Source organism: Urocampus carinirostris, chromosome 18 (genome assembly GCF_059441175.1).
Source record: "Urocampus carinirostris isolate Australia breed hairy pipefish chromosome 18, RoL_Ucar_1.0, whole genome shotgun sequence".
NCBI lineage: Eukaryota > Metazoa > Chordata > Actinopteri > Syngnathiformes > Syngnathidae > Urocampus > Urocampus carinirostris.
The window spans coordinates 5907037-5926502 of NC_142366.1; the positions used below are offsets into that span (position 1 = coordinate 5907037).

The 19466-nt window shown below is 42.3% G+C and overlaps 1 protein-coding gene across 2 annotated transcripts; it reads left to right on the plus strand.

Annotated features, from left to right (window-relative positions):
* Window positions 1–2047: 2047 nt before the first annotated feature.
* LOC148348207 (uncharacterized) lies at window positions 2048–17977 on the plus strand. 2 transcript variants are annotated; one of them, XM_088322517.1, is made up of 12 exons: window positions 2048–2258; window positions 4623–5142; window positions 6005–6136; window positions 9131–9196; window positions 9276–9453; window positions 10196–10876; window positions 12180–12451; window positions 12533–12719; window positions 15007–15118; window positions 15192–15315; window positions 17083–17410; window positions 17470–17977. In XM_088322517.1, the coding sequence occupies exons 2-12, from the start codon at window positions 4642–4644 to the stop codon at window positions 17622–17624; spliced, it is 2736 nt and encodes a 911-aa protein (XP_088178643.1). In that variant the 5' UTR covers window positions 2048–2258; window positions 4623–4641; the 3' UTR covers window positions 17625–17977. The 2 variants fall into 2 exon arrangements, with proteins under 2 accessions (XP_088178643.1, XP_088178644.1); XM_088322518.1 differs by lacking the exon at window positions 9131–9196.
* Window positions 17978–19466: the final 1489 nt, after the last annotated feature.

Genomic DNA, 19466 nt, shown 5'->3' on the forward strand with positions numbered 1-19466 from the left:
ACCGCTCCACAGTGGAGGGCTCTTGTTTATACCATAGTCTTGTTATTACTTTTTATGCTATCTGTTAGAACAATTTTTACCAGTAATTAATCTTTTTTCTGTAATATTTGTTGTTAGAGTCCCCAAATAGAGCACCTTGAATTTCCTAGGCATCCCAAATCCCACAATTCTTTCAAAAAAAAAAACAACAACATAATTTGGCCTAGTAATATTATATCTTAGGACGCAGCCCAACCATATGCATGTGGTCAGCCTCTTCATCTTCACAGGCTCTCCAGCATGGATGTTGAACCTCCAGAAAACTTCTCTTTACTTTTTTGGGGGAAAAAAATCTGAACAGGTTCATCCAGTTGAATTCCATCAGAATCCGGGAGATAGTGGATGTGCACTGTTTTACAGATATTCCACCACTCTTCGTCTGTTATTTTGGAATCCATCTCATTTTTCCAATTTTTTTAAATAGAGTAATGAACATGCCCTCTACATGCCATCAAACATTCATCATATCAGAACTTGCTTTAAAAGTTTTACCTTTATAAGCTCTTTTAAAAATGTTGATGACCTTTGAGACTCCTTGTGATTAAGGGCTATACAAATAACTATGACTTTATGACCAGTCCTTGGTTTTATCCCTTTTTAATACGGGTCTTTTAATTAAAGGTAATAAAAATATGCACTTCCCTGTAACCCAAATTACATTTTCAATTCCAATAAACTCAACAGGTGCAGCACAGCATAGCAGTGGTTAGCGTGTGTGCGGCACAGTTCTGAGGTCATGGGTTCAAATCCAGCTACCGGCCTTCCTGTGTGGAGTTTGCATATGCTCCCCATGCTTGCGTGGGTTTCCTCTGGGCTCTCCGGTTTCCTCCCACATTCCAAAAACATGCATTATCAGGTTAATTGCATACCTGTCAACCTGTACGGTTTTGCCATACAAAGTACGTTTTTTATGCATTTTAAGACGAGTACAACGTACAAGGAAATCTGTACGGAAAAACCCAAATTTCTCAATCGCATGCGTCTGCCGCCTGGGGATTTCCCATCATGCATCATTCCGAGAAAAAAATAATATAGTGTACGATTATTTTGTATTTTGTACAGGAAAATACAACAGTTTGTGCGGCCTTGGAGCCGTGGAGGTTGACAGGTATGTAATTGCCCGGTCCAAATAGTCTCCAGGTGTGAATGAGCGAGCGAATTGTCTGTCCCTGTGTGCCCTGCGACTGGCTGGCAACCAGTTTAGGGTGTCCCCTTTGGGTTTAGGGTGCCCGAAGATAGCTGGGATGGGCTCCAGCACCCCCGCGACCCTACTAAGGATAAGCGGTGCAGATAATGTATGGATAAACTCAACAGCTTGCCATTTTCAACAATCTTGCATATTGCTGTACTACCTTTGCAAGCCCATTGTTGGAACCCTTCATCGTTCTGTTCAAGAATAAACCTGTCGTTGAAGCCCCGCTCATTTTCTAGTTTTTTCACGGTTTGTGATCCAGTATTCTCTTTTTTTCTTTCTTTATTTCTCAGTTGACTTGGAAGCTAAGTGTCTATGCTGCCATTGCTCCGGAAGCAGAAACACGTTTTTTTTTAACCATATGATACTTTTTTTGTACCACTGGTGAGCACTGAATATTACACATTGTCCCTTTAATTGGAAAAAAATCTAACCAAAAGACACCGAAAGGGTGCATGTCATAGATAACATAGATGAGGGTGATCGGGTCTGTTGCCCAGATGGGTCGGCGTGTTTACCATATTGGATGTGTCATTCTTGAGAAAGCAAACGAGGGCTACCTGAGCAATCCTTGTAATGATTAACTCGGGTGCAATCACAACGAAAGCTATTCTTCTTGAATATTTTAAAATCTGAAATATTCGTCCAAATTAGTCCGTGAAAGATTGTGTACAGTAGCTTATTTTGCAGATGACATACGGTTGTGTGTTACGAGCTGTATTCTTAAACATGTCTGGTGCTACTGAGGCACACTCAAAATGGCGACGCCGTTTACGTACTGCTGTAAGCTACAGGCGGTTTGTGCGTCTATTTGAGGTCTCCGATGACTGTGGCGATGACGAGGAAGTCAGCAGTGACAGCTCCTCCAGACTCCACGGGAAACCTCCACAAGTGCATCCGAAAATCGAAGGCCGATCGCGGTGAGCGCGCAGCAGACATTGCGTGCACCTCCGTCGCGGTGAGAATGCTCCGTGGAGCAGAAGGAGCAGCGTGATGGACCGGGCCGCTGAGCTAACGCTGACACTCGGTAAGAACCGAGCCAGGGCCAACTGACACTTGCTTAGCATCACTCTTGTTGTTAGCCCAACACTTTGCTAGCTGAGGCCTGCCTCCGTCATTTTTTTTGCTGTGTGCAAATCTACATGACGTGATCGCACAGCGTTAATTCTTACTTTTATCTTAATACGTTAATTGTAATAAATGCAATGGGATGTTACTGTCGTGGGCGTGCACCTGCATATGCGTGGCGATGTCCGCCAATAAAAATGGGATGATTTCTTCTGCAAGCCGTAGTTTGCTGTGCTGTGTATTTTAACACAGAAAAAGTGGCTAAGCAGGCTCACTATGGACACTGTCATTTCGTGCAAAATATATCAAACATACAGTCCGCGGGCTGGACCCTACCCGTTGGAAACATCCTACTGTATGATGATTCGACAGCAGTTTTGTTTTCTTTATAATCAAGTAAATCCAGCAAAACTGAAACTCCGAATACTGCAAACTGAACTTGTTCTGATGATATAACGAGGGTTGGCATCGGGACCAAATGTATGGGGGGGCCGACTCGCCCAGAGGTGATTTGTGCCAGCCCCATTAAATTATCGGGAATATCTATTGTAGCTTGGCACTGGATACAGAAAACGTACGATGTACAGTTGGTCTCAGATACTATTGCAGGTTTAGCGTTTACTGATGGCCGCCACTACGCCGAACGAGCAATCGGCAAAACAAACTCTGTTTCCAACCTCTTAATATCCGCAATGCACATCCTTGCACTCCTCCACACACATAGACAAGCCCGCCCGCCTCGCTTCATACTCATCCAACCTCACACCCCCTTCCGTACCAAAGGCCATAATCAATGGTAGGAACGGATTACATGGAACAGCAATAACGTTACAGGGTTGTTACACTAAATATTCACTCACATAAAAACAATTACCACAATATCTGTACCATTACCATATGAACAGGTGGTCTGCCTTTTCCCACCCTACGGAATATAAAAAAGTGTCCTGGTTGAGAGTTGCACGCATATTAACGGACTGCTCGCAAAACGAGCAGAATAGAAGTGAGCACCTTGTCAGACAGACAAACACACACGGACAGACATATAGATATAATGACAGATAAACAGACATGAACATGATAGTTTCGATGACAGATAGGCAAACAGATGGATAGATGTGACGTTAGATAGACAGACAGACATGATAGGTAGGTAGGTGTAGGTAGGTAGATAATAAAACTTATTAGCAAACCCCAACCCCCGCGAGAAATGCAGAGCCAGCATTGGGGGTGCTCCCTCATGATTTCTTAGTGCCCACCCTGGTTGGCATGCATACATGTACTGTGTGATTACCGTAGTCAACAGACAACATGCTAAAAAGCTACCACAGATAAACACACCAAGCTTTAAAGCTACGTCAGAAGATTCTATTTTCAAGCAGTGAAAAACTCAAATAAGACAAAATAAAACAAAAATCATAAGTACTCCCCTCTATCATGTGAATGTATAATCGTTTTCAGGTACATATGATATGAGGAAAACTGCACCTTTCCCGGGAAGTCACTATCAGTCTTCCTGGGTAAGAAAGAATTTCCAGAAAACACCGGCCAGCCATACATTTCTGAGTATATCGAAAAAAAGAAGCGGGTCGAAAGGTCATTTCTATCAAGTTATGAAAAGTGGTTAACCAGCTTTGCTACGAATACTGTCACCAAGTGCAGGCATGTCATACCTATGGCCCACGGGGATGATTTAATCTGGCCCGCCATACATATCTGATTATGTCAAATAAAGAAGGTAATTTCTATCATAAATTATGGTTTTTAAAATAAATGCAAACCTAAAGCACCATCCGGACACTGAAGGGCATAAATGTCTGAAAAAGATCGTATTTATTTATTTATGTATTTATTTAAAACCAGCCCTACAATATAGGCAAAAAATTATAAAACTGTTTGTATATTGAGGTAAGTTGATTCAGGTGTAAAACTGCATTCATTCAACTTTTAGAATACCAGTTAACAGATTCAATGCAAAACAAGAAAATAATTTTTCCCGTTATTCAAGAATGTGTTGTGCTTAGAAAAGATCCCGTGTCATCTGTGATTAAAACATGTAGGATAGGCTAATGTAGAGTGACTGATAAAGCATAGTAATAAAAAACAAAGGTGTCTGTATTTTACTGATCCATCCTGCCTGAAAACAGAAAGTCTGGATGGGGCCCCAGACCTAATCTCGTAGGAAAGCAAGGAAATGGATATTCACTGGATAACACTACACATCACTGGCATAAATGGAAAAATATTTTAACATTTCCTGTAAAACAATTTAACTATTTAATGATAGGGATGTCTATCATCCTAACAGTGTGTTTATTTATAGGCTGCTAAACCCTAACAGGATGGACAAGGAGGTGGTTGGTGCGAGCCAATCAGCATGCGGCGTGGCCCCCTCCTCGGATTCTACCCCTCCACTGGGTGCCCAGGCGCCGGCCCCAACGCCGCCCCGCCTCACGCCTAACCCCATGCTACTACAGGACTCTCCAGCGCCCCCGCAGACCCCCGTCACCTCCTCCCCGCCTCCCCCGCTCACCCCCGCGCCCTCCCTTTCCACACCCAAGATGGCGGCAGCGGCCAGGACTTCCTCCCCCCACATCCTTGTCCCGGCACCCCCTAAATTGACCACCACGGCGTGCCCCGCCCTCCGCACGTACGCTCGTCCCATCCTGCCCTGCGCTTCCAAGACCACTACGCAGGTTACCTTGTCTACTGCAGAAAAAAACACCGCTTCCTCCTCCAAAATGTCCACCGTGATGACTAATGGGAGTGCGAAGAGCATTTCTATGGTGACCTCTAAAACCATCACGCCCTTCCACACGCCAGCTAGTCCACCCGGAAGACAGGTAGCACCATGTTGGAGAGAAATTGAATTATTTGTATTGCAACGCTACAAGGTTCATACACCTGTCCAATGGCCAAATTCAAGCACTTTTTAGGGACTTTCAACACCAAATTTTCAATATGTCCATCACCATTAAAAGTAGAAATTTGGTTTGAATCATGTATTTTGCAGAGCCACAAATATATCTGCAATTTACATATGCGAAATGTAATCTTGCGTGTGCATTTATCAAGAATTCTTTAGATCTTGAGTAAATGGCATATATATATAGGTGTTGGTTAAAAAGTCAATAATATTTAGCTTACATTTTCAGTTGCAGGAAGTTCTTTCCATTACAATTTACAACTGGGAAACGCTACCATAATTTAGTTCAGGCATATTATAAATGTCCATAATTGATTCACAATTCTTACACTGATACACATTTCATAGTGCCCTGTTTAGGTATAGCATGCACCTATCCCGTAGGGGGTGATGGTCCTTCGTACCAACTAATGCCAGCTGTCGCAAATCATGAGGGAAGAAGAAATGCAATGACAAAGCGAAGCCACCAGAGATAAGTGTCGCGTCATTTTTATGCAGACTTGATGAGAAACATGGCAACAGTTTCAAGAATTCACTAGCACTTTGTCCAAAATTCAAGCACTTTTTAACCCTTGAAAACTTTCAAATTCAAGCGTTTTCAAATATTTCAAATTCTGGACATGGCACTCCGGGGTAACCATAGGGACATGTAATAAAGAAAAATAAAATAAAAGACTGTTAGAATAAATGGGCAAAATATTTACAAAGTAGTGCTTAGAGACTGGCCTAAGTTATGATAATAGTGCAATAAAATAATAATGTTAACCCTATATTCCCAGATGCAGCAGCCTCACCCGGCAAACTTATCTGGACCCCCTGCAGCAAGGAACAAGACTTCCCAACAGACCGTGCTCCTGGGTAAAGGTCTCAAAGGGCCTGGACAGGAGCAAGTGCTTCTCAGGGCTCAGATGGTAAATAAACATGCATGCACACACTCTCTCTCTCACACACACACACAGACACACACACACACACAGACAAGCATCCTTGGGGATGCTGCTGCGTCCACGGTGACAGTGAATGAAGTATCCCAGTGGTGTCAGGTTACAGTCCAGCTTCTCAGTTATATCCTGCAAAGAGTTACCTTAACTTTAAATCAGTGGTTCTTAACTTGGTTTTGATCATATACTAGTGCAGAAGTCAGTAACCTATGGCTCTTTTCATAACTACATATGGCTCGGATATAAGATAATACACATGGGAATCTCATTCATTGCGTTCAAATTCTGATAAGTGCATAGTCAAATGTAGTGCGCGCATAGATGATGTAGCACCAACTGTGTGAATCGTTAGGTCCTATTTGTGAAGTGCACAGCCCCCTTATATTTACAGTTAAGCTGCCAAATCAACAAACCCCGTTTTGGCTGTATGTCGCTTAGGAATCCTTTATATGGAAGCGTATTAAACAATTTAGGTGCACTGTTTAGAAACTTTATGATGAAAACCCACAGAAATAACCGTAAACACTCGGATACACCAGCCAAGCACACAGCAATTTCTTCCACTGAGTGGTAGTGGTTGGTGGAGCTATGCACAAAGTGCACTTCACTCTGCCCAGTGCCCTCTTCACCGAAGGTAAACACGTCAGTATCCTTGTTTGCAGTATTTTAAGACATTTTTACAAAAAAACTCTTCTTGCACCTCATTTGAAACCTTTATTCATGAAAAAAATTAAGGTCAAAATGACCTTAAGTAATTGCAGGAGGGATACAAGTTTTAAGCGGTATATTTGTTGATATGGGACACAGGCTCTGGCATTATACTTATTTAATACTTTTTATAGAATTTTTTAACGTCACACAGTAAAATAAAATGTGATGAAAAATTAGCATTTGTCTGGAGAGCGGGTTTGGTGGTTTTGCGGAACTTTGTCTGAAAATATATGGTATGGCTCTCTTAAAAAAACATCTAAATGTATCACTACTATGGAGCTCTGCTGTAGTGGTTTTCTGGAACCTCTTCTGTGGAGGTCAAGAAACATTGATTCATCTCATCTCATTAGCCGTACCGCTTATCCTCAGTAGGGTCGCGGGGGGCTGGAGCCCATCCCAGCAATCATCGGGCAGTGGGCAGGGGACACCCTGAACTGGTTGCTAGCCAATCGCAGGGCACACAGGGACAGACAAATCATTCGCTCATTCACACCTAGGGACAATTTGGACCGGCCAATTCACCTGAAATGCATGTCTTTGGAATGTGGGAGGAAACCGGAGTGCCCGGAGGAAACCCACGCAAGCACGGGGAGAACATACAAACTCCGCACAGAAAGTCTGGAGCTGGATTTGAACCCACGACAGGTTCCCATGACATGAACTGTGCCGCACAAGCGCTAACCACTGTGCCGCCGTGCTGCCCGAAACATTGATTCATCATGTCTATATCAACAACATATATCTCTCACTACGCATCCAGAATTGATCCAAAATGTGAATGTAGTATGTTGTTTATTTACTTTCTTAATATTTTAATCCACATTATGTTGTGCAAAATATGAACATGATCGAATGAATATGTACGACCTGGATTCTACGAGATGAGAGTCAGCGTTCTACACTTTCTGCACTGCCAATTTGAGCAACTTTAGCCTCGTACAGGCAAAACTAAAAGGACACTTGGAGAAGTTGCGTTGTGATGGAGAATATAAGAACACGATTTTTGCTGAGTTCAAGGTGAAGAGAGCCAGATTCGATGATGAGGCCACTCTTCCTGCTCTTGGATTTGTACCCATTTACAAACTGATCCTCACAGAATCATACAAAGTTTTGTAGATGATTGCAAAGCAGGGTAGGCCACACAACATTGGTTAAACATTTCTAAAGCCAGCTGCGTTAAAGATGGCGAGCCTGATACTCTGAACAGTGACCGAAACGGCACCTGAATAGAGGAGACGAGTAAACATATCTTGGCTCAAGTAGTCACAGATCTGAGAGTAACTATGACTTAAAACAAAATCACAATTTGCAATACACTAAACTAAGGTTTCGGTTTCGTGTGCATATGAAACTGGTGGGGTTCTGTAGCTCCAACAGGGTTAAGAACCACTGCTCTAAATGAATTCACTGCTGCCATGAGCACTTACAAATTAGGTGCAAAGCTTTTGTAAAAACAATGAAAAGGTGAACAAACTAAGAATAAATGCTTTCAAAGACAATAAACTTGGTAGGTGAGTAATGGGTGGATTTTTCTTTTTGACTTTAGTTGACACTGTATTTATTTGTGTATAACGCGCATTCTTTGATTAAAAATCGGTGTAAAACTTTGTTTAACTTTGTCTCAGCTCAAACTAAGAATTGTAAGTGAGAAATGCTGAGTAGGTGCAGAGATTATTAAAATCTTTTATTGAGAACGTTAACTCTGAACACAATACCAACATAAAATTTACATTGTATTTATTTAATAGCCTTCAATGTCTGATTCATCATCACATAGACCAAAGAGTTGATCCCCTCGTCTTACTTTTCCGTGTTAATTTATCTTTCAGGACAGCTTTCTATTTTCCGCATTCTTTAACGTTTGTATTTGGTACCTTGAGTAAAAATTGTGTGCTAATGAGATAAAAACGAATGCCTTTTGGTATGTCATCTATATCTGTAGTGGTAATTATTCAAGATTTTATTGCCACTACCTGGGTTTGATTTCCTGTTGAATCCAATGTTTGGGGTCAGCGGTGTTATTCGACTGATCATTCATTGCACAAATACAGTAATAAACTACTGTACAACCTCGTGTATAACGTGCACCCAAACTTAGAGTTCCTTTTTAGGTAAAATAAATCTGTTATGCGCTGTTTTGGCTGAACAGAGCTTTTTACGCCAATTAATTTGCGCTTTTGCTGCCTTATGTTTGGGCATGGCTATTTTGGTGGCGGCACTTGCTCCTGTCCGCTTGTCTTCCTGTGCTTGCAGCTGATACTCACATCTGCTATGCGGGCGGGGCCTTCCTCTTCTTCTGCTAACCCCGCCTCCGGCCAGGTGAGACCTGCGGGCAAGGCGAGGTGTGCTAAATTCCGCCGCTTGACCACGCCCTTTTTTTCTTTCTTATGCCATCAAGGTCCAGAGTGTGCCAAGGCCGGCCACTCCCACCACAGTGGCCACGCCCCCTTCGCTGCACCTGAAACCTCCCGTTTCGACTCCACCTGCGCCCTCCCGCCAGCATACGGCACTCTTCCCTCCTCTGAGGCCACGCCCCCCCATCGCACCTGTCCGTCACCTGGCAGTGCCGCCTCCAAGTAAGCCACTCCCACATCAGATGAGGTCACCTGATACATAGGTACCCTTTTTATACGAGCTTGATTTGTTCCAGGATCATGCTTGTAGCTCCACTTGCATGTGTAACAAGCACATTTTCCTGATTTGGAACAATTAAAAACATTAAAAAGTTGCCCGTTCAGGACCTCCCAAAACCATCCCGGAAAAGTCTAAGTAGCTATAGTATACATCTTCCTGATCACTAAATTGGTAATAAACATAAAAATAAAATAATAAGATATTAACAAAATAAGATGCGAGTTTACTATGAACACTTGCCCTGGAGGGAGTTGCCGGAGGTGCAGGAAGAGTGACCAAGAATGAGTCTGTTGATGATACGAAGGCAAAATTTAAATTACTTTAAATTAATGTACTGTACCCACAAACGTTTCTACAGCGTACTGTTTTTATTTTTAAAAAACTCTTCTGCGGCTTTGTAACCTGCACTCGCTGCTCCCTTATGCCAAACCGCAGTCACAGAGCCATTCGTTTGCTTGAATTTCTCAAACTTGTTGTTTTTAAAACAAATACTTGCGCTTGTAAATTGGGTTAGTTTTTGAGTAATGAATAAAGGTGTCTACTTAGTGGATTTTCACATTTTGCTGGAGTTCTGTCCCCCGTTAACTGTGATAACGGGGGATCACTGTGTACCAAAATGCTTTAAAGGTTCTCATATCAAGAAGTTCCACTGTATTTAACTGATGGTTTTTTTTGTCATCGAAGCTCTCTATACGCCAGTTCGAGCAGTCCCCCTGCGACCCAAACTTCATTCTGTTCATGTGTCGTCGCCGCGGGTTTCAGCCGTGCCAATTAGCCGTCCCAGAACCGAAGTGGCCGTCCTCCCCAAAGCTGTCCTGCCCTCGGAGACGACGCCATTTGCTTCCCGCCAACTGCAAATCATCGCCCTCTCTTCGGCTCGCCCGCCACCATCTGGCGGTCAAATTGCCCGGCCTGTTTTGGGCAAACAAGAATTGGTACCGCTTCCTCAAAGGAAGGAGAGTGAAACTCCGCCAAGCAATGTCCATGTGGTTGAAAATCACCGAAAACAGAAAGCTGAGGTGAGCAAAATGGAGGTAGGGAAGGACAACAGCTCGAAAATGGACGAAGGTCCTAGTGTCTCAATGACCCAAAATCAACAGCAACATCCCATGGAACTTAAAGAGGGCGGGGCTTCTTCCTCTGAGGTGCCTCCCGCTGTTAAACAATCGCCATCCCAAACAAAATCGATCGTGTTTCCGAGAGAGCTTCCCATCCCGCATTCGGAACACCTTTCTGAGCAGCGCCCGCCTCCAGAACCTTGCAGGCACGTTCAAGACTCACCGGGGCCTCTTGGGAACCAGGAAGGACTCCGCTTAGAGAAAATCGACAATGGGAACATGTCTGTGCATTCCGACAACCAATCGGGTAAGATAGAAATTTTAGATAATTTGTAAGATTTTCTGTATTTATTCGTGTAATGCATTAAAAATCGGTAACACATTTAGTTTCACTTTTTTCAGCTCTAATTTTACTCTTGGATGGGGGAGGGGAGGGGGGATTTTTTTTAGGGTTATTGTTCTATCTTCTTTATTCATTATCCATTATCCGTTATCGATCAGTTCATAATACGCTACAAAGCCTAGGAGCCGGGACTCTTACTCTCAGCCAAAAGGCCAAGCTAAGGTCCTAGCAGCAAGAATTGAACCTGGCGATTCCTAACCAATGGGCCATGATGTCCGAAAATGCATTACGTTTTATCTCATCCGCAAACTGTTTTTACTCACGGTACCAGAGACATGATACAATGACGATAACTTCTGTTCTGTTCTTCTATCTTATTCTAAGCATTGTAAGTGACAAACTTTGTTCAATACGTGCGGCCATGATTAAAATTGTTTATTGACAAAATAAACTATAAATGCAATACCAACATAAAATATACAATGTATCAATTTAATGTCCTTTAAAGTCCGATTTATCATCGGATACACCAAAGAAATGTTTCCCTCGTAATGGATTTTTGCGCTTGGTTCTATTTTTCAGGACGACTTTACATTTTCTCCATTCTCTAACGTTTGGTACTGTGAGTAAAAATAGTGTGATGATGAGATAAAACCTAATGTCTTTTTGTATGTCATCTAAATTATAAGTGGGTCCAGTGGTTAGAATTCTGAACTCTCACTTTCACGACCCGATATCGATTCGGCGATGGACAATATTTTGACTGATCAATCATTGCACAAATACGGTAAAGCCTCGTGTTAAACGAGCACTTGAACTTTGAGTTTTTTTTTTGTTTTTTGGGAAAAGAAAGCACATTATACACGAATAAATCAAGTATTCACAATTATGTTATTCCATAGTAAATTCTAGTTGATCGCTTTTGTTGAAACATTTTTTTTTTAAAAAAGGCCTAGATTTTTTTTCTGTGGTAAAATTATTTATATTTAATTTGTCCATTAATTTTAATAATAGACATAAATTGGAATGAAGGCCAACTATTTGTTTATGTATTTTAACATTAGTTGGAATTGGGTAAATTGGGATTTTTCGGTTTGAGTGTGAATCTGAATGTGAAGCTAGCCACTATTGTTGCATCAGTAGCGTTAGCCACGTTAGCATTAGCGCCGCTTCATAAAGTATTAAATAATCTGGTTTTGTCCATGACAGTATCATTTGTTGCGTCAAATGTGTTTTTGTGCAATATCATGAACTGTCTTTGTTCCAGCGTTGTCCAGCCTGTCGCCGCAATCTCCGCCCTCGCCCTTGGATCCCGCCTCCCACGCTCCCGCTCAGCCGCTCAACCTTAGCCAATCGCAGCCGATCATCGTCCGAACCCCGCCTCCGGAGGCAGAGCCGGCTATCCACAGGTCGGAGGACGAGCCTGAAGCCCCGGTTGTGGGCGGGCCTTGGGAGGCGAGGGCGTGGCCTGAAGGCAGGGATGTCCTGACGCATGTGGTGGAGGGCTTCGTCATCCAGGAAGGACTGCAACCTTTTCCTGTATGCACAAATAAAAGCAACGCATAGGTTGTCAGTTGTGTAAGCTCACATTTTTCGCTTGTATTTTTTTTTTTTTTACAGGTAAACCGCTCGTCGCTGCTCTTGCTCCCTCACCCGGCACCGGCGCCGTTGCTGACGCAAACACAGGAAGCGAATGGGAGCATTGAAAAGGCGGCTGTGACGGCTACGGAAGACGCGACAGAACATTCGGATCATTCCACGGACTCGCAAGACGAGGACGGAAAAGATGCACAACGACATGAAACGCGTATGAGAAAGTTGACACTCAGTGTTTTTTTTTTCTTTCTGTAAAGCAGTGGATTCTAATGAGCAGAAATGGGCCATTTTCATTTATTCTGTTACGTTTTAGACACCACAGCTTTAAATACAGTGCGGCCTACAGTATTCTTTTGTTTTTCATGGCAGCATCAGGGAAAACAGTGAGCTGCTCTTTTCCACAATTCGTGCCCTCTAAATACAAAAAAACACCGCGGTGGCATCTGGAAACACAAACTATGCCTTCGAGAGAAAATTTGTCAATTTTTTTGTCAACATTATTCATAAAACGGGTTCAAACGGGATGTTTGACTGTACCTTATCCAATATAAGCAAAATGGCCCGGCGTTGACGGGCTTGGCGTTGCTGAGCATTCTACTTGAGCAAGGTTGTTGGAGCTGTAGTTTGTTGAAAAAGCACCAGGGGAGCCACAAGGGAATGCCCAAGGGTCGCGGGGGTGCTTGAGCCCATCCCAGCTATCATCGGGCAGTGGGCATGGGACACCCTGAACTGGTTGCCAGCCAGTCGCAGGGCACACAGGGACAGACACTCATTCACAACTAGGGACAATTTGGACCGTCCAATTAACTGACATGCATTTCTTTAGAATGTGGGAGGAAACTGGAGTGCCCGGAGGAAACCCACGCAAGCACGGGGAGAACAAATTCCGCACAGGAGGTTCTCTCATGACCTCAGAACTGTGCCGTACACGCGCTAACCACTGCACCGCCGTGCTGCCTGATTTACAACATATGATGATATAAAATGTTCACCTGAAAGCAGGCCCACAATTAATACATCCGAATTAAATAGCAGTGAAAATTACTTATTGAAAATACAATACTTTTCTCTCTCTAATATCAGCGTCAATATCAGTTCGCTGAAGTTTCCGTAAATCCTTAAGGAACGACAACAGATGAATGCAACTTGGTCCATCATCGCAGAAACCACTAATGACAACAAACCCAAAACACATCTGGGGTTGCAATCTTGCTCTATTCTTGACAGTATGGTTGCCCTGGTGCTGTCTGGGCTGACATTTTACGCTGCGCAGCCCTCATTCACGTTTTTTTTTCTAGCAGTAGTAAATATGTGATTGTCTTTGTAATCGGCATCTTGAATCGTCACATGATCTGAAAACATGCGACAAACAACTCACACAACAACAGAAAACAATGCAGCTGAAAACGGTGTCAGGGGGCAGGGCGTTGTTGGTATTTTTCAGCCAAAGGCATCAATGCCAAGTTTCCCACGCAGTTGGTGCCAGGTGTGTGCCAGGCTTAAACTGAATAAAATAGACCTGAATGAGGTTCATTCTTAAATTTGAGCATGCAGTTTTTAACCAGGATCTCTCTGAAGTCTGGAATGTATTTTTATTTATGATTCCTCATTTCCTACTTGCAAATCACAAAAAAGGCCGGCACGGCGGCTGAGTTGTAAGCGCAGGTTCAAATCCAGCTCCGATTCTGGCCTCCCTTTGCGGAGTTTGCATGTTCTCCTTGTGCCACTTTGGTTTCCTCTTGCTTTCCAAAAACATGCATGGTGAGTTGATTGGGACAAATTGTCCCCTAGGTATGAGTGAGCGTGTGAATGGTTGTCTCTGTGCGCCCCGTGACTTGCTGGCAATGTTCACTGAGTCCCCTTTCCCACACTGCCCGAAGATAGGGCTCCAGCAGCCCCGCGACCCTACTGAGGATAAGAGAATGGATGGATGAAAATGACACATCACTTAGAAATGACACATAACTTAGACCCCAAATACTTCACTGAGAAGGGACTGAAAGGACTCATGCTGCATTCCAGATAATTGGGATTTATTGGATTTATCCCACTCAGAGAGCACCAGATTCGACCTCAGCGTTCCAAGCGAATGTAAAATGCAAAAATGGCTGATCGCAAAAAGTTGTTTTTTATTTTGCTTTAAAAGACATTTGGACCTCCAGAAAAATCGTATTAAGTGAGGTTGTATCAAATAACTTGCATTAATTTCATTAATAATGATTAGATACAGCATTATAATCGTATAAATTCTGTTTTACCATCTATCGTTTGTTTTTCCGTGGGTATCGCTATTTTGTCGAGGGTTGTCTGATTGATCTCGATAAAGTTGGGGTACACATGTTTTCTATGACTTAGCGACGTGGACCTCCCACCTTGAGGATTATTTCCAATGATATTTTCCTGGTCTGGAATGCAGAATTAGATTCGCTGCAATGATCCAATTATTTTACCTGAAAACTCAAAACGCATCAATAATCTTCATCATCCATCTTTTTCAGGCGCTTCTCACTGCGAGCGTGCGGTCCTCCACTGCCAGTTCTGTGGCAAGAGAGGCCACGCCCACAACTTCATGCGCTCAAAGCGCTTCTGCTCAACCTCCTGTGCACGGGGGTGAGAACCTTTCGCGTCTTGGATGTGAAATTCTGAATCGATGGGAACGTCCCGATATGTGCTTTGTGGTCAGATTCAACGTCCGGCTGACAAAGCGTCTGCGAGCTCTGAGCGCCGGCAGCCGTTCTGAGAGGCCGCCGCGGCCAGTCCTCAACAGGGCACAGTCCGTGCCGGGGAAGCCGCTACTTCTCAGACTGGTAACAAAACTCACGCCCCGCTTTTAGAAATAAATATTGGGTACGTTAACATGCAGGTAATACACCAGGACATTTCCATTTTATTTTCTGCCCTCACAGCAAAAATTCCCTAGGTGTATCCATCTATTTATGGTAGATTCCACATTTGTATCTATCCATGAATAGTGTAAGTCTATGCTTTAGGCGAGACTTGTAAGAGCACATGTTGTAAACATATGAGACAAAGCAATGGAGCTCACCTTTGGAAACACCACACAATTTTATTGATTTGGATGAGTAACATGAATAAAATCCTCCTTTATTTTAAGGAACACTATGTAACATTTGGCCACTAGATGCTTAAAAAGCCACATTTTTCTTTGCCCAGTCTTTCACATGGTTTTCGTGGGTACGCGTAGAAGCAAGATGACAATCGTGTCGGTTCCTTCTAGGGCACAGTTTTCGCTACAGTTTACAGTCAAGGTGTCACACCAACAGACCCTGTGTTGGCTGTACGGAATCCTTTGTGGGGAAGCTCAAACAATAATGTATGTACACTGTTGAGACACTTTATGATGAAAACCCACAGAACAAACGGTAAACTCCCAAGTACACCAGCCAAGTACAGAGCAATTTGATTGGGTGAGACGTAGGAGTGGATGGATACGCGCACACACAACACGCTTCCTTCTCTCTCGCAGTGCAGACTCGCTGAAGGGTATTTCTGTATAGTCAGAAACTTTTCGTTTACAGTAGTCTGTGACATCTTTAAAGGGAGGACTGCTTGCACATTGTTCTTAAACCATTATTTAGGAGAAAAAAATGAAGGTCAAAATGAGCCTCATCTCTTAAGAAACTGCGGGAGCGAGACAAGTTTAAAGTTGTATATTTGTTGATATGGGACTCGGGTTCTGGCACTACTATTATTTCATAAACGTTATCAATTCTTCTTATGTCACACAGTGAAATAAAATGCGCTGAAAAATTAGCGGGTTAGGCGGTTTTGTTGAATTTTGTCATAAAATATATGATATATGGCTCTCTCTCTTCCCCAAATTTTTGCTATAATGGCTCTATGAGTCAAAAAAGGTTCCCGACTGCTTCTCTAGGTGATCCTCATGTTATGTAAAATGGATACAAATGTACCGACCTACAAGTTAATAAATGCACGTTCACATGACAGCTCTTGAATTTTGCTTACGAATTTAATCAATACAGTGGGACCTCTCAACTTCGCGGTTCCACGTTTGCGGGTTCAGAGCTTCGCGGGTCTAAAAAAATAATAAAAAATAAAATAAAATAATAATAATATACATATATATATAAATATATATATATATATAATTTTTTTAAGCATTTTTGCAGGGGCGTCGCTACTTCGCAGATTTTCACTTTTCGCAGGTGGTTTTGGTCCCCATTAACTGGGTCTAAAAAATAATAATAATAAAATAAAATAATTTTTTAAAAAAGAAAAGTTTTTTTTTTTTTAGCATTTTTGAAGGGGCGTCGCTACTTCACGGATTTTCACTTTTCGCGGGTGGTTTTGGTCCCCATTAACCGCAATAACCGAGGGATTACTGTATTGTTTTTTTAATAAATGAACTTTGTTTTTACCACCAGTAGGGTCTAAGTAATGGAAAAATGGTAACGACAATGCTCCCACTTTTCCAGAGGAATCAGCATATTGACGATTCATTCAGATTGCTCGAGAAATCCGATATTCCCTTTCCAATCCCATTATTGACTGTATGTAATTCATAAACAAGCTTCTTTCGGACTTCTCAACAGCCTCGTGATCTCTGGAGTGCCGGACGAAAAGATAAAGACTCCAAGGAGGACAAGAAATTTGTGGCGGCGGCGGCAGCAGAGGAGCAAGAAGTAGATGAGGAGGAAGAGCAAGAACAAGAGGAGGACATGGAGGTCGAAGCAGGGGAGGAAGACCAGGAGGAGGAACAAGCAATCACAGTGACGACCAGAATGGACAGCCCGGGACTGGACAGGACAAGAACGTCTGTGGCGGTGACTGTCAGCCCTTCCACGCCTACAAGCACATTTAAACCCGAACCTTCCCAGTGGAGCGTGGAGGACGTCACGGCATTCATTCAAACGCTGCCAGGTAAGCTTTTAAGCGAATCATGGATGCGGGCTCACACTCATAAACGTGAACCTCGCCAGGCTGCGGCGAGGTTTCCTCGGCGTTCCGCCTCCAAGAGATCGACGGGCAGGCGCTGTTGCTGCTGACCGAGGAACATCTTATGGGCAGCATGAACATCAAACTGGGCCCGGCTCTCAAGATCTGCGCGCACATAAACGCCCTCAAGAACCCCTGAAGAACAACCGAGTCCTGTTGTGTATAAGCTGCTGAAGACTTGAAGGATTTCCGACATTCAATATATCAAATTTGTCTATTTAGTTTTTTTTAGAAGGTGTTGTCCATGACAAATCTATCCCGTAGCTCACATAACGTGTGTTTGTGTGTGTGTGCGCGTGCGTGTGTGCGCGTGTGTGCACGTGCGTGTGTGTAACAATATGGCAAAATCGAAATGATAGTTGAACTTTGTATGTGATTTATGAACATGTGATGTTTTATATTCTCCACTGAGAAAAAAAGCAAAAGTGCACAGTCACGTTTTTATGATATCCTGCTTGGAAATATTTAATAAATCAATTAATCTTCCATTTACCTGATTTTCAAATCGTTATCATTATTACTCATTTATTAAGTCAGATTTGTCAAGCTTTTGTTTTGTTCATTTATTTATGATTTTACTTGTTATAGTTAATAAGAGATTTTAATAATGTGGGGAAAAACTGAAATAAAAGCGACCGTGTGTTAGATACATATACGTATATATAGCACTAAATTCACACTTACAGCAGTATCCTTGTGTTATAAAAAAAAGAGATAGAACACAAAAATACCAGATATAACATGTTAATAAAGAGCATTTGAACAGTGTTACGAAAAATACACACTGTAATAAAAATAGGGTAATATGCAAATGTGGGGTTGGGGTTTAATGTGGGCTTTTACTCCCCTGGGTGGAGTTAAAGAGCCTCATGTTATGAGGATGGAATGATTTCAGTGTGTCCGTGGAACAAGACTGTGACAGCAGTCTGTTGCTGAAGATGCTCTTCTGTCTGGAGATGATGCTGTGTAGTGGATGTAATGAATTGTCCATCTAATAATGAAAATATGTGTTATTTGAAGTGTTGGGAATAACGGCGTTAAGAAAAAACGCTTTTACGTAATGGTTATTTTTTCAGTAACGGGGTAATCTCAAATGATTAGTTTTTATGGCGTTGCAACCCCTTTATCATTACTGACGGTCAAAAGCTGCAGAAAGCCAACGGTGGTGTCACCTCGGCACTCTGACACCCGTCTTCAGCGGTGCTGTCTTTCGGCTCCCCTCCAAGTTGTTTACGTCTCATCTTTTTGGATCATGTCACCATTCAAAATAGCCACTGCCATAAATAACGATTATAGTCTTACCAGGGCCGTTGCCAGACATGAGTCTCAGGGTGGGGGGGCATATAAAATGCACAGTCACAGCTATTACCCCCAACAATTTTTTGCACAAGACTCAAGTGTTTTTCAGGAATGTGTTTCACAAAGTTTTCAAAAATCTACGCTTTATTTCTGTCTTTTGTAGTTATGTTGCACTGAAAAGTGAATATTTTTAACAGGCATTTTTTTTGTCATGCAGGGATTCCAGTTTAAAGTTGCTTTGTACTAAAAAGTTTAAATGATTTAAAAGTTTGCGGCAGAGTGAAAAAATAAATGTTATTGTAATTTAGTTGAATAATAGATTTTTCAAAAACGTATTCATTTATTTTGTGCAGAATTTTGCATTATTATTAGTAATATACTGAACAAAAGGACCAACCTAAAACCTGCCTTTTCCTGCTTTTTTAAAACCTCTTATTTCGTAGCTTCTCAGTTCTTTTTTCTTGCGTTTTCCTCTTTTTTTAAAAACATTTTCTTGCTTGCTTTTCTTCTAATTTCTTTGTTTTTCTTATTTTTCCATTTTCTCTTTTGTTTCTTTTTTTCCAAGTTTTTTACTTTTTTATCGCTTCATGATTATTATTTTTTTGATGGCTGAGTTTTTACATCCCTGACTCATGTCATTCGTGAACAAAACGTCTCTATGAGCTGGATTCCCACCAATTAC